This window comes from Manis pentadactyla, chromosome 19 (genome assembly GCF_030020395.1).
Source record: "Manis pentadactyla isolate mManPen7 chromosome 19, mManPen7.hap1, whole genome shotgun sequence".
Lineage (NCBI taxonomy): Eukaryota > Metazoa > Chordata > Mammalia > Pholidota > Manidae > Manis > Manis pentadactyla.
The window spans coordinates 8,342,249-8,357,873 of NC_080037.1; the positions used below are offsets into that span (position 1 = coordinate 8,342,249).

The 15,625-nt window shown below is 39.4% G+C and overlaps 1 protein-coding gene and 1 long non-coding RNA gene across 2 annotated transcripts; one reads left to right on the plus strand and one right to left on the minus strand.

The window, feature by feature from the left end:
• Positions 1–7,648: 7,648 nt before the first annotated feature.
• On the minus strand, positions 7,649–15,275 carry MNDA (myeloid cell nuclear differentiation antigen). The gene is given in 6 exon segments (XM_057495050.1): positions 7,649–8,212; positions 10,260–10,448; positions 11,315–11,737; positions 12,824–12,991; positions 13,521–13,657; positions 15,005–15,275. Coding segments are annotated over 6 exon segments (1,230 nt in total). The 5' UTR covers positions 15,270–15,275; the 3' UTR covers positions 7,649–8,164.
• On the plus strand, positions 8,269–11,678 carry LOC130681684 (uncharacterized). The gene is made up of 3 exons (XR_008994931.1): positions 8,269–8,589; positions 10,458–10,586; positions 11,543–11,678. It is a non-coding gene; the product is annotated as an uncharacterized LOC130681684 (long non-coding RNA).
• Positions 15,276–15,625: the final 350 nt, after the last annotated feature.

Sequence of the window (15,625 nt, forward strand, 5' to 3'; positions counted from 1 at the left end):
AACTGGGGACCCAGTGATAGGGAACAGCTTGTTGGTCATAGCCATGGAGGCCCTTTAGTTTATAGTAGGGTATCTGGGTAACCTTTAAAGAGATAGGTTAAAATATAACTGGCATCCTGAGTACACCTGTAGTGGCCTAATAGCTCCCACTGCAACGTTCCCTAGGTTCACTCCCCCTTAACCCTGCAGTGAATGTATAAAAGGCATGGCCGTGCTGCGCTCGGGGCTGAGCCAGTACCTGGCTCGGCACTAATAAACACTGCTTCTCACTAATGTCTCCGTGTCCCGACGCCTTCTTCGTAGTTCCCGCAGTTCCTGCAACAAAACCACACACACACGTAGGTATATCATAATCCATATTCTGTCCAGTGGGATGGCTTCATCCAACCATCACCAACCCAGTTAGTCTCATTTTTTTGTATTCAACCACCAGTGAAAGCTCAGCTTGACAAGTCAGGACATCTGACTCCACATGTTGGAGGAGAAAACTGAACAAAAATTTGAGGGTTTGCATGATCTAACTTGACCAATCCAGTCATAATTGTTCCTGAAGCTTGTTTTTGAATAAAATTAATCTTGGAAGTTTTGTTTTGTCATATAGATAATAGAATAGTAAATTCAAATATATCTTTAACCACTAAATGGCCAAAGAAAATGAAAATTATTTTTAAAAAATCGCGAATAGAATTGAAAATGGAGACTGAATACCACTAGAAGCAGAAACATTAACTGCTTTTAGTTATAACTAGTGTTCCTTGGGCCATTTGGAGTGTCCAACTCATAGAGCCCATTTCCAAGAAATGGCGCTGTGTTATAAAGAGTGACCAAGACAGCTGGGAGACTGTGCTGAGTCCCTAAATGCGAACAATGTCTGGCCACTCTGGTTAGAGCCATAGCCTTGAACATGAAAAAAGAGCACTTCTCATTGTCAAGGTTCTAGGAGCCAGCATCCTAACAGAAAACCTGGGAGCAGATTTGCTGTTCCCGTCTGGTTCTCCGCAGTGGCGGGGGATCCTACGAGTTGCATCAGAATCCTTCCTGAAGAGGAAGTGCTTGATCTGCAGGAGGAAGTGGGAAAGGCAAGGACGGGCCACGGGCTTCATAGAAACAGGCCCACAGAGCATTGCTGGCTGCTTCCTCGGACCGGAAGTACTCAGAATGAGTGAGCTAGGCTATTACCCGGGCAGCCTCTGGCGGGTGATTGGATCTTGGTTGTGTCTGACTTCTCATCAGTGTGACAAATTTACCAATTTACCTTAACATAGGAAAGCACTTTTCTCAAACAAGTAACATCACAGGACAATGGAGGATATGAGTATGTTCATTACAGAGGTAACTGTAATAGAGGATATAGAAAATTCATACTAGATGGAATTATTATTTTTTTAAATACACTTAAGGACATGCTTGCATTTCAACATTTTACTCCTCAGGTATTTATTTCTACCTGTATGTATGGACTTTTAGGATGGTCATAATATGTTATAAATTAAAATAGTTTACAGAATATTAATTCACGTACAGTACCATTTTCACAAAAATTCTGCATATACTTACAGAGTGAAAATGTGGAAGTGTATACATACGGCACAATCTGGATGTTGGAATTTCAGGTAATTTAAATTTAGTTATAATTTTTTCAGTGATTTGTTGTCTGCAGCTAGTAATTTTTCCCTAAAATAACCATGTATTAATTGCTTATAAAGAAAGTAATGAAGAGAAAGAAAGATAAAATATTGTAGATGTAATTTTGCTACTCTGGTTCAACACAATCTTTCCCCTTTATTGTGTATGAAGAAAAAAAATACTCTTCTTTTTACATGAGGGGTCATTGATATTTCAAGGAGTTATTAGATGGACCTTCTTATTTGTGTGACATAATGTGAGTCTGGCAAATGCAGATTTCAGAGTAGTACAATTAGAATGAACAAAAGCATGCAGTTAGGAAATGCGGCTTACTCTCTTTCATTTCTGGGTGTTGGTGTATGGTTTTCCTTCTGCCTGGATTCCCCCAAATCCTTAATCTCTCCTTTTCTCACCACTTTTCTTGTCTGTGTATGTCTGTCTGGGGTGAGGGTTGGACATCCTTTTTACCTCAGTGTATGTATTACCTTTTTGCCTGAATTAAATGATCCTCATTTATGCTTATTGGACCCTGTGAAATTCTTATCTTGGTAGTTGGTGTTCATTATTTTACTGGGCAATTGTATTTTTTGAGAGCATAGTATTAGGCAGGTTCCGAACTAGTAATTTGGCAGGCAGGGATAAAGAGGTACAAACATCCAATTATAAACTAAATTAGTCATGGGAACAAAAAGTACAGCATAGGAAATACAGTCAGTAACACTGTAATATATTTTTATGTTGACAGCAGAAACTACTAATCCTGGTGAGCATATGGTAACATGTAATTCTTGAATCATTGTGTTACATACCTGAATCCAATATAATATTGTAAATCAGCTCTATTTCAGTTAAAAAAATAAAAATAGAATATTATGGCAAAGTACCCCTACTCTTGAAATTTATGGTACAGGTAAAATGACAAATAATAATTATGGTTGTCATAAGTGGTAGCAAAGAAAAAACAAGTTCTTATACAAGTAAACACCAAGAAGACTTCTCCTTGACTAAGAGGGGATCTAAGGGAGGATTTTCTAGAAGACATTAAATTGGGACCAAAAGGATGAAAATGTTTGACCAGCTTAGGTTTGTGAAAATCCTCAAATAGAAAGAAACACAGTGCATTAAAGAAACTGAGTTATAAGCAAAGGGAAGTATGAAAGAGAATCAGTCACTTGACAATGGACTCATTTCTGTATTCACCTGCATTCTTATGGATGCTACAGATTTCTCTCCCTCCTCTAGGAAAACAAAAGATAGAAAATTTCCTGAGGCCAGTAATAATGTCAAATTCACTAAGTATCCTTTGTAGAAGCAAAAGATTAAAGTGTAGTAACTTCTCACTATGTGCATTTGATGAAATAAAAATTGGAGTTATTTTTTGTAGAAGAGGAAATGTGATGCTATTTTGAGGTCCAAGAACAACAGTGTGTGTTAAAGAAAATGGAGTGAAAGAAAAACAAGAAGAAATTATCTTATTTTAGAGAAAATGCCCTTGTGAACATATGATTATAAACTACGTACACAGATCTTTCTGTATAAAAGTCCCTACAGGTCTTACCTTGCTGGAACTTCTTCCATAGTAGTCTAAACCTTGAGATATTCTTCGAGAAATGCAGAAGTCACTGTCTCATTAGAATAGAAAGACAAATTAGTAAAAATCTCTGGAAACTGAACTACAGAGTGTTATCAACTTGGGAGAAGTAAGAAAAAGATGTTTTCGAAAGATCACCATGAAAAAATGACCCTGGTTTTGGATCATTTCACATGTTGACTAGTGCTGACTGGGTCGTGCTCGGCCATGAGATAGTTTCTCCCTATTTGCTTTTCTCCCATGGAGAGAAGTCTTGAAGCTATGAGGTGATTTTGAGACTCCACCCATAAATGTTCATAGCTTTCAGTATTACTAGTCAGGGTAAATGCACAGTGTCCTTCCTGTAAATATTTTACTCAGAATGAGGAATGAGAACAGAATTCCCTCTTTTGGTCTTCTGTAACACATTCATAGGTGAAAGAAGTCCCAATATTAAAACTGTCTTATCCAGTGAACTTAAAAGTGGATCTGTAGAAACCAAAGTTCCTTAAATTAGGCTCAAATGGAAAGGTGAGTCACCCAGCCACTTCTCCCTGCTTTCCTGTTCTCAGAGTGGCAGTGGCAGGAGGGGACCTTGAAGGAGGCGTCTGTCCCTACATGTACTTGACTGCACCTCATGAATGGAGGAAGGTCTGCTATGAAGTTGCCGGGGCCTCAATTATATGTGACACATTCACGTAATTATTAATAGTTCACAGTCCTGGAAACTAACAGAAGCACAGACTTATCATAAATATGTGAGTTTTACTAGACTACTTATAAATGAATTTTTTACTGGTTATCTGCTTGTCTATGACTAGGAATCAGTGATTGAATTTCATTATTACCCTTGCTTTTCTCAATTATACACAGAAAACACAAGGGAATACTGGGTTCCTATGACCATAACCATGAAGCTTTCAAATTCTACAAATGAACCTCTAGAAAACTTGATAAATAATTTTTTTCTGCATTTTTTTCTGTGAGGGATAATGGATTCACTCTGGTGAATAGTAATGCCCAGATATCAAATAAATGGAATGAATTAGGAATAGGTCTTGTGGTAACCTATTATCTGATCTAAATGAAGGGTGTGGCCATGACTGGAAACAAGGTCCTAAAATATATAGATAATCTGAAGTCATCTGAATGAAGAACAAAACTCACTGGCTTAATTCAAACTAATGACATGAAGGAGTTCAAGTATGAATTTGGAAACTGCTTATTTCTTTTCATATTTTTATGAAAATCTAGTTCATTTTCATAAAAATATGAAATAAATACACTATTATATTGATTTCAGATATACAACATAGTGATTTAACAATTACATATATTAGTAAATGCTTACCACAATAAGTGTAGTTACTATCAACATACAAAGAAATTACAATATTATTGGTTAAATTCCCTATGTTGTCCTCCCATCCCCATGACTAATGTATTTTTAATTTGAATTTTGTACCTCTTTATTCTCTTCACCTATTTTGCCCATCCCCTACCCACCTGCCCTATGGCAAACCACCAGTTCATTCTCTATGTTTATGAGTCTATTTCTGTTTTGTTTGTTTATTCACTTCTTTTTAGACTCCAACTATAAGTGCAATTGTGTGATACGTGTCTTTCTGTGTCTAGAGGGTAATATGCTAACTGAATAAGTCACATAGAGGACACTGTTAAGCTCCACCAAAGCATGAGTAAGTCAGCGAAAATCAAGGAGGATCTGGAATGAGTGCTTCAAAACCTTATCGGTTTTCATGATCCTTTTATACAAACTTTAGTGCTATTTGTGTGGATGCATTGGGCTGTTCTTAAGGTAAAGTGTAGAGGGTGACATTAGGGAGGTCAATGAGGGTTCAACAAAAAATTCTCCCATACAAGAGAACTCCATAAGGTTCTTACGGACTTCTCACCAGGAACATTACAGGCTGGGAGAAAGTAAGATGATGTACTCAAAGTGCTTAAAGAAAAACAAAACAAAACTGCCAACCAAGAATACTTTACCCAGCAAACTTGTCCTTCAGAAATGAAGGAAAGATAAATACTTCCCCAAACAAACAAAAGCTGATGGAATTCATCACCTCTAGAACTGTCTTATGAAAATACTGAAAGGAGATCTTCAAGCTGAAATAAAAGGATGCTGTATTAATAACATGAAAACATTAAAAATAGTGGTAAAGGTAAGTATATAGTCAATTTCCAAATACTCTAATACTGTAACGTAGCAAGCGGTGTGTTAAGCATAACTGTTAAAGGATAAAAGTATTAAAAATAACTGAATCTCTAATAATTTGTTAATGAGTACACAATATAAAAAGTGGTAAGTTGTGAAATCATAAACATAAAAGGTGAAATAGTACAAGGGTAGAGATTTTGTATGTTATTAGCTTAAGATTGTTATATCTATAATAAGTTTTGTGTAAGTCTCATAGTAACCACAAAGCCAAAACCTGCAGGAGATACACCAAAACTAAGAGAAGGGAATCAAAGCATACCGATTCGGATAATCATCAATTCACAAAAGAAGACAGCAAGAGGAGAAGAAGGGAACAAAATAACATCAAAATTGCCAGAAAACAACAAAATGGAATTAGTAAGTCCTTACCTATCAATAATTACTTTAAAAATAAGTGGATTAAGTTCTCCTATTAAAAAGCATAATGTGGCTGAATGGATAAAAAAACAAGACCCCAACTATATGCTGTCTGTGAAATACCCACTTCAGCTTTATATGAAGAACTCACATATAGGTTCAAAGTGAAGGAATGGCTGTGGTGGTTCATGTAAATGAAAAACCAAACAGGAGCAGGGGCACCTATGTTTATACCAGACAAATAGACTTTAAGTCAAAATTGTAACAAAATACAAAGGAGGTCACCGTATAATTATAAAGGGGTCAGTTTATCAAGAGGATAAACCAATTATAAGTACATATGGATCTAACATCAGACCACCTAAATAATTAAACAAGTATTAACATATATGAAGAGAGAAATAGATAAACAATAACAGTAGAAAACTTAAATACCCTACTTTTAGGAATGGATAAATAATCTAGACAGAAAAATCAATAAGGAAATGGACCTGAACTATATTTTAGACCAAATAGACCTATGAGACATATATAGAATGTTCCATTCCAAAGTAGCAGAATACACATTTTGCTCAAGTGTACACAAAACATTCTCCAGAATAGATCATGTGTTGGGTACCAAGCAAGTCTTAGCAAATAAAGTTAAAATCATACCAAGTATCTTTTCTAACAATAATGGTATGAAAAAAGAAATCAGTAACAAGAGGAAAACTAGAAAACTCACAAATATGTGCAAGTTAAACACCACACTCCTGAACAACTGGTGGGTCAAAGAGGAAATCAAAAGGGAAATAAAAAATATTTGAAACAAATGGAAATGGAAACAAAATGTCTCAGATCAGTTAAGGCAGTTCTAAGAGTGAAGTTTATAGTGATAAATGACTACATTAAGAAAAAGAAAGGTCTCAAGTAAACATCTTCATACCTCAAGAAACTAGAAAAAGAGTAACAAATCAAGCCTAAAGTTAGAAGAAATAACAAAGATCAGAGCAGAAATAAATGAAAGAGAATATGAAAATAATATTAAAGATCAACAATATTGAGTTGGTTTTTTTGAAAAGATCAAATTGACAAACCTTTAACTATACTAATTTAGAAAAAAGAGGACTCAAAATTATATGTGAAAAAAGAGACATTACAATTTAAACCTGGAAATACAAAAGATCATAAGAAACTACTATGAACAATTATATGCCAGTAAATAGGATAACCTAGAAGATATGGATAAATTCTAGTACAACTTACCAAGACTGAATCATGAAGAAATAGAAAATATTGGTAGGTGAAAAGAAGCTCAACATCCGTAATCATTAGGGAAATTCAAATCAAAACCAAAATGAGACATCACCTCACACTTATTAGGAGGGCCATTACCAAAAAGAAAAAAGATAACAAGTGCTGGGAAGCATGTGGATAAAAGCAGAGTTAGTGAGAATATAAATTGGTGCAGCCACTGTGGAAGATCCTCAAGAAATTGAAAATGGAACTACGGTATGATCCAGAAATACTGTATCTGGATATATGTCTGAAGGAAATGAAACCACTATCTCAAAGATATGTCTGTATTCCCATTTCAATTACAGTATTATTTACATTAGCCAGAGGTTGAAGCAATGTAAGTGTCCATCCATGGATGAATGGATAAAGAAAGTGTGGTGTATATACAATGGAATATGATTGAGTCACGAGAAAGAAGAAAATCCTGACATTTGGAACGACATGGATGGACATTGAGGGCATTATGTTAGGTGAAATAAGTTAGGCAGGAAAGACAAATAGTTTGTGATCTCACTTACATGTGGGACCTAAGAAATCCAAACTCAGAAACAGTAGATTGTTGGTTGCCAGGGATGGGGAGGTGGGAAAAATGGGGAGATGCTTCTCAAAGGGTACAAAATTTCAGGAAAAAGATGAATGAGTTCTGGAGATCTAATATACGGCATGGTGTCTGTATTAACAACACTCTACTATGTACTTGAAAGGTTTTACAAGAGTGACCTTAAAAGTTCATACCACCCTGTGTGGCTCACGGTGCACAAATCAATCACCCTTGGGCTGCTCATTTCTGGATGAAAGAGACCATATCTGGCACCTTGGGAGAATGATATCCTTTAAAAAAAATTTTATTTTTTTACATTATGAACATTTTAGGTACAAAACATAGTATTCTTAGAAAATACAGAGAAATATCATAAGACAATTTTATAAAAGAAAGTTACATAATTCACAACTCAGATACTTAAAAAAATTCTTCACATGCTGGGCTATTTCTTTTGAGTTTATTGTTTAAATGAGAGTCTCAGCTTTGACCACATCACTACTAAAAGCCACAGAATTAATTCGGAGGGAGCAGTTCCTTACTTCAACATCCAGATCTAAGTTAAAGCTGCTTGATTTATTTTTGCTTTTCTAGTCTTGATGACCTTGAAAGAGAGATAAGAAAGACAGGATGAGATCCCCACAGTGACATGGAACTCTGCTAATGTTTCCCCCTCACCCACACTGTCTCTCCTTCCCATGGACCACAGCATTCCCCTTGTGCATCTCAAAGGCTGTTCATTCTCTCTCTCTCTCATTTCCTTTACAGCATCCTTGTCTTTTGGGTCTTACCCTGCCCCATTATCTAGAGGCCAAAAAGAGATATTTCCTAAGGCCCTGCATGGGTACCTTTGAACAAGGTAGGAGTCCACAGGGATGGAGAGAAATAACCATAGAAAAAGGACACTGCTGGTTCACCCAGTGCTGAGCAGTGAGGGGAGGCCTCACTGGGGCTGAGAAATGGGAGGAAGCAATATATAAGGTATGTACTTTTCTCAGCACACTTGTTCTGGAAGAAAGGTAGAAGACCCAGATTCTTGTGTTAGGGGATCTGAGAAAGAGAACAACTGATGTGCATGTACATGTCCATTTGCATGAAGATTTCACTACTGCTAATTTAATTAGCTGCACTTAACTTTGATTAGTGTGTCAGGTGGCCCATGGTGGACCTCTGTATGTGTTTGTGTGTGTTCCTATGTGTCTGACACAGGGCAATGTCATGTAGACTCGACCACATCTGTTTACCGAGGGCCAGGATGTACATTTCACGACACTGTGGTACCTTTTGCTCTGAGAAGTGGTTTATTCAAGGTCCTGGGGCGCATTTGGTATTTGTGTCTGGCATGAACTCTGCAGACCCTCCTCATTCAACCTCTTTTTGATGCTGGTTATACACATTTTCCATTTTACCTTTGACCTCTCTGTTCACTTCATTGTCATTTGTCCTATCAGGCCAAATACCAGTTTTTCTGAAGGTTTCACCCTTATCTGTCTGATCTCATTTCTCTTGCTCAACAATCTAACTCTGGAGCTAGGGTGCCCAGGCCGGGATAAGAATCTCAGGTCCACCACTTGCTGGCTGTGTCAACCATGGCAAATACTCACCTTTTATGAGCATCAGTATCTATATCAATGAAACAGGAATAATGTTTATATCAATATTGTATCAGTGTTTCAGTTTCCAGCACATAGTGAGTGCTCAAATAGTGTTTTGTACTAGCATAACTATACATGTTATTATATTATCATTTCTTTTAGGCATTGTCACTCAAACCCGTAACTTTAACAGTTTTCTCTAAACTGACAAATACTGCTGCTTCTAGTTGATATCCCTGTCTCCAAACCCAGCCTCTTTTTAATGCATCTGTCTAAACAGTTGCTAGAATATTTTTTGCTAAAATGTCAAAGTGATCAAGCATTCTTCTGCATAAATCTTTCAACTTGTCACTTAGTTTCACAATGAATTTTCATTTATTTATTTCTGACAAGAGGGCTACACTCTTTGCTTTCCTCACCTACTTTTTCACCCTCCGGCTACATCTTCCCGCAACCTTCCACATCTACTGGATTTCAGCCACACAGAAGTCGTTATGCTGTGTCACACTTCTGAAGATACGCACGTGTGATTTCCTTTGCCTGGAACACCTCCCATGTCTTTACCTTGCTGAGAAAAATAGTATCTACTGCAGATTGACTTCTCTTTTTGTGTCCGGCAGTCAAGTAATGTAGCACATGCATTGCCTCACTTACCTTTTAAATCAACCCTATGGGATAGAGACCTTGACCATTTTAGGGGAACAATTAAGCTACTCCCCCAATATCAGTGAGTGTTGAAGCCAGGATTCAAATCAGGTCTGTCCTATTCAGAGTCTTGCACTCGACCATTACAAGAAATTATTTCCCTGCCCTCTTAATTTTTTCAAATATTTTGTTATTTAGCACAAGTATCCTATTCTGTTGAAGTCTGTGTGAATGTCATTTCCTCAGATCCTTTTAAGAATCTTCCACTTACAAATGAATGCAAAGACATTGATTATTTTTGCCCATCTGCTGGTCGGTATCTGTCAGAAATCAGGAATCTGGTACTCTGAAAGCCTACATAAAATCATTTTTCTTTTTTGGAAAGCTAATGTTCCCCTAGCCCATTCCCACCTGAATGAAACTGTGATTTCCACATGTCAGTTTAAGCTTCTGGTCGATGGTTCTCAGCTGAAAGCAGAAGAGTCGAAGTTTATCTCCTTCCTTACACCTGATATTGTGCCATTTTCCTTTCCCCACTACAGCCATCTTTCCTGTATTATCCTGTATTTCATAGATTGTGTTCTTCACATTCACTCTTTTCTGCAACAGAAATTTAACATTCAGTGCCTGAAAACATGATAACTTCCATATGTATGAGAAACACCCTGGTGACACAACAAATGCAAGACATAAAAAACAAAATGCAGTTACGAAGGAGTCAATCATGTAAGACATGAGGTGAGTTCATAGCAGTTTGCAAAATTGGAGGGGAATGGCTGCATTACACTAGGTAGTACCCTGAATTTGGACATATAAATAAAATTCTCTATGCCTCTTTTTTGGGGGGGGGGATATATAGGGAATTAGATTGCCTCATTTTCTGAATACCATGCAATATGAAATTTCTCAGTCAAATTTCAATAAACTGTTCATGAATAATGGATTACGTGAATAAGGTAAAGGAGACAGCATCGAATGGTTATATCATTTGCTTAACTGTTGAATGTTATTTACCTTCTGAAGAATACAAGCCAATCTGAATACATGTCACAACCAGAATTCAACCTTAGTAGGGCAATCTATTTTTCAAAGTAAAAGGAAAATGATGATTTAGACATTTGTGGTGGAGCTCAGAGATAAAATCATTAGTATGTGCATATGATTTCTACCCTGCAGTATTCCCATTCACGGTGGCTGAGAACAGATCATCATAAATGGTGAGGTAACAAAGTTTCTTGGCAAATCTTTTTGAAAAATCTTGCAGGGAGGTATCTCGGGTTAGAAGAATCACAATAGGTCAGTCAGTCCCGTTTCCTGTTGTGTGGTGGACTTGACCACCTATCTTTAGTCAAGAGGGGACTGATAACTGGCCTCCAGTATCCCATCATTAAACAGAATGTTGGCAAGTGAAGATGTTTAATTTCAACTGTTGATGGAGAAAATGGAAAACAATGATAAGCAATTACCTTATGTAGCATAAACAACCCATACACAAGTGTTCCTGAGGCTTGCTTGTAAAGATTATCAATCTTGGGCGTTTCATTTGCTCTTTTGACGATCCTGTTTGGGACCTCAACCGGCTCATCAGCACCAGCTTCAGACACAGACGACGCTTCGTTTATCTCCAGGATTCCTTTGCATTCAAAGTAACAGGATATGATAATGACCTTCCTTTTTGTGAATTTCTCTTTCAGGTCGCTGTTTAAGACCTTCACTTGGAAAAACTGAGTCGGCGTCACCACTGTGGCGTGGAACATCGTGCTTTTCCCCCTTTCTGGAGACTCATAGTTGAACGGCTCTGTCGTTTTCAGTACCATGACTGTCAGTGGGTCCTTTTGAAGAATTTTTCCTCTGACAGCTACCTGACGTTGGGTCGGCGTTATCTGGCTCTGTGTTGGACAGAAACAGGAAACTTACAAGTTTGAGCAGGAAATGCAAAATCACCTTCTCTGGAATGGAAGCTCAATTGCAACATTGGACCGCAGCTATCCTCACAGATGTTTGGAGCTGGGACAAGGCTAGACAGGGATTGTGTTACAGAAAGGAAAGGCTAATGAACGGGTGCTTTGTCAGCAGAAGTACAACGAAGCAGACAACGGCTGGCAGTTAGAATACTGTCCTTTACACCGGCTGATCCTTCTGATTTAAAGCATGATCCTCAGCAGCAGCAACACAGAGCATTGTCATGAAGCACTTGAAGACATAGATGAAAATATAATCATGAATTCAGATATGTCCTCTACCCACTGAAATGTCTAAAGAAAATGAAAAGAGTGAACAAACACCTGGATAGTGCTGAACATGGACACGATGCCCTCCGCAAGTTCCAGACATTAAGGGATTTCAGTTTTTGCTAGGATACCTGGGGCCATTTTGAGGGCCCAACTTATGTGGCGTTTTCCCAGGAAATAGTGCTCTGTTACACAGAGTGAGAAGGACAGGTCGGGCTCAGAGTTCCCTACTGCAGATCGGCTCGGGTAAAGGACACCTGATCAGAGCTGCGTCCTCCGCCACGTACCCGCAGCATCTCTCAGCGGCCGCGATGCCAATGGACAGACAGAGGGCAGGTTTGTTTCCCGCTGGTTCTCTGTCTCCACAACAGCCTGGTGGTTAATTTGAGTTGCAGCAGGATACGTCCATGAAGAGAAAGGGGCCCGATCCGTCAGAGGGAGGAGTGTGGCCGGCAAGGATGGGGGGCTCCGAGAACACGGAGCCAAGCTGTCTGCCTCCACAGCCCAGCGGTGCTTAGTGGTCTGACCTGGGATGTCACACATGGTGATGGCCTGTGTGTGATGGGACTTTACACGGATGTGGCCTCTCATCAGTGGGACCGATTTACCATAAGAAGGGACTCACCTTTGCCAGAGCAAATTAATGGGTGGCAGTGGAGTTATGCATGAGATTAACAGTAGTAAGCCTGGATGCACCGTTTCTGGTTGAAGGAAACTCGGAGAAGAGGAACAGACAGCATGTACCTCGGTTAAGGAGGTGGAGGACCGAGCGGACGATGAGGTCCAGGGAGGTGGAGGGGGGCCCCTGGGGGTGGACGTGCCGGCTTCTGAAGGGCAGGGAGGCTCAGCGTGCTCCCGGCACACCTTACCCCTTTTGGTGCCAGTCTTCTCTTTCACCGTCTTTTTTCTTTTCTGCAAGTAGTTTAATTTTCCTGTTAATCACTTTCAGTATTAAAAGAAGCAGAACACATTTTCATTACTTTGTGGGATGTTCTGTTCATGTGAGACGTACTGTTCTTGGCAGCTCCAGAGAGGCTTAACCCATCACTTAAAGTAAGATGGCCAGTAGGTAAAAGTGGGCATAATGGTGGCACCAGAAAAGAGATGGTTGATTTAAACAGGCCCATTGCTGCTCTGATCACTTCTGTGCTGGGTTGGGAAGAGCACTAGATGCAGCATTAGAAAACCTGGGTTTGTGTAAGCACAGGCCAGACGCATTTCCAGTCCTGTTGTTGACTCGTCTTTAGGATGGGGGTGAAGCCATCATATTTATGCCGCAGGAATTTTTGCTACATTTCTATTGTGCCTCCCTCTTTGCCTAGCACAAAGAAAGTGACCCATAATTCCTCAGTTTGGTAAATCTGGCCTGTGGGAATATTAATCAAGAGCTAAGGGCCATAGTTCTGCGGGACCTCAGGCCCTCTTCTCTCCTCAAGCTTACCTGAGCCACAGGAGCCTTCACTGGCTTTTCAGCTCTCAGAGCACTGTCTGTGGAGGCTGTGGGTGTTGCAGGACCTGCTTTTCCCTGAAATCTCCTCTCCTGTGGAGGTATTGCTTTTGGTCTCATTTTCTGCGCAGCTGATACAAAAACAAGGAGGACACAATGAACCCAGAGTAGTTGGTCTAAGACACAAAACAGTTTCAGTGATACGCCCCCTCCTCCACCCTGAGGGTCCCCGAGGATGCATTTGCCTTCCTCTATGTCGTTGGCCAGCCTGGCGCACAGGGACCATGGTCATAACGCAGGCAGGCGCGCTGTCATGCTCCCCGTCAGGAGTTCCCAGGCTCCCTGTGCAGCAGCACGTCCTTCCTGTCCTCTGGATTCCCACGTACCACAGTCAAACCCTTTCCCAACCCTCTTCCTCTACCATTTCCCTGAAAAAACCTAAGGTTTTCATGATGTGGACTGGCTGGTCATGTTCCCCAAAAGGCTTGTTAAAACTACAGAAACGAGTGAAAGAAAATCTGGTATAGATTTGGGAGGTGGCAAATGGATGTTTGGCTTTTGGATGTTTATCCCATCGGTGATTTCACAAGGGGAGAGTTCTGTGCATCTCGGAGAGGTAGGTTTTCCTGTTAAGGGCTGCATCTCTGTTACTAGAGGTAATGATCCTGGAGGGAATAGTCATAATAGAGCAGGCACATGAATTGGTTAAAGGGAAGTATGTTTTTAATAAGGCACAATTCTCATATTATTATTTTGTCATCTGCTAACATTTCTAATGCCCTGGAAGCGTCAGCCTCTCATCACTCCTGTCTTTCACTCTTTATCCTCACCCTAAATACACCTCCAAGTCCATCAGTATCCTTTTTGGAAAGGGGATGCCCTAAGTTGTCAACTCTTAGCTGCTTGGCCTCTGCAGTACTGACATTGTCATGGCCACTTAGTCATGAAAATATGATTTCAGTTGTGATGGGACAAGTGGGGATTTTGGATTTTGACTTTTGAAAATACATTTTTATAATCCACTAATTTTCTAAAAGGTACGTTCTTCCTGTCTCTGAAAGGTGGGCTTTTATTTAAGCCCTGCCTCTTATTTGTTGCTAGAGAATATAAATAATGGTGGAGTAAATATTGGAACAGGATATGCATATTAACTGATTTAAATATTTTTAAAATTCATCATTTTTTCTAATTCTGTCTTGTCATTGTCTAATCTTTATAATGTATGGAAGCCTCAGCCTTTCTCATTAACTCCTTCTGCTGCTTTTCTTTACCCCTACCCCCTGAATACGCCCTCTAAAATACATCAGACCTCTTGGTAGGCAAGGAATTCTCTGCGTTGTCAGCCTGTTGGGGTCTGAAGCACCGTCACTGTCATGGAAGCTGAATCCTAAGTGGGGAACGGTGTGTCGACCGTGACCGAGTCCAGGTCCTACTCGAGGACGGGGCACAAACAAGGCTGAGGGGTTCTTCTCTATTACCTTTTAATGTCTCGTTTTTAAGAGTTTTAGCAAGGTCTTTATATATTTCTATGTCTTGGAGCAACTCTACTAGTTTGTCAATACAGGCAGCCCCTCAGAACTTGACTTCCATCAAGTCAGCAATCTTAATTCTGTCATATTTTTGTTGAGTTTTTGTAGTCAGTTTTAAATCAGGGGCCAGTAAAGACTTAATCATGCTGAAATGGAAATCATCGATGTGTTTCAATCCTTTCAGTAGAAGGATTTTCTTGTATTCACTCACCATGTCTCAAGGTATGGATGAATCTACGAGAGAAAAAATGACATGCAGTGTTACACATTTATGCAGACAATTCAAAAGACTGGTTGTGTTTATGTGAGTGAGTGGCCGGTGTGGGTATGCTGTTCATGGGTGACAAATGAAGTGTTAATTACCAGATGTGTCACTATGGAATCTGGGTTGAGAACCTCTGCTTTAGGAAAGTCTAAAGAATTCTTTTGTATCAATGGTGATAGTTGGGATGGGAGCGGGTGTGGTGGACAGAGGCCTGGAAATAGGCAGTTGTACCATGTGTAGAGCAGGGGCTGGATAGTGTCACAGTACCTGGTCCTCTTCCCATCCTTTCCTGGGGTGGCAGTTTT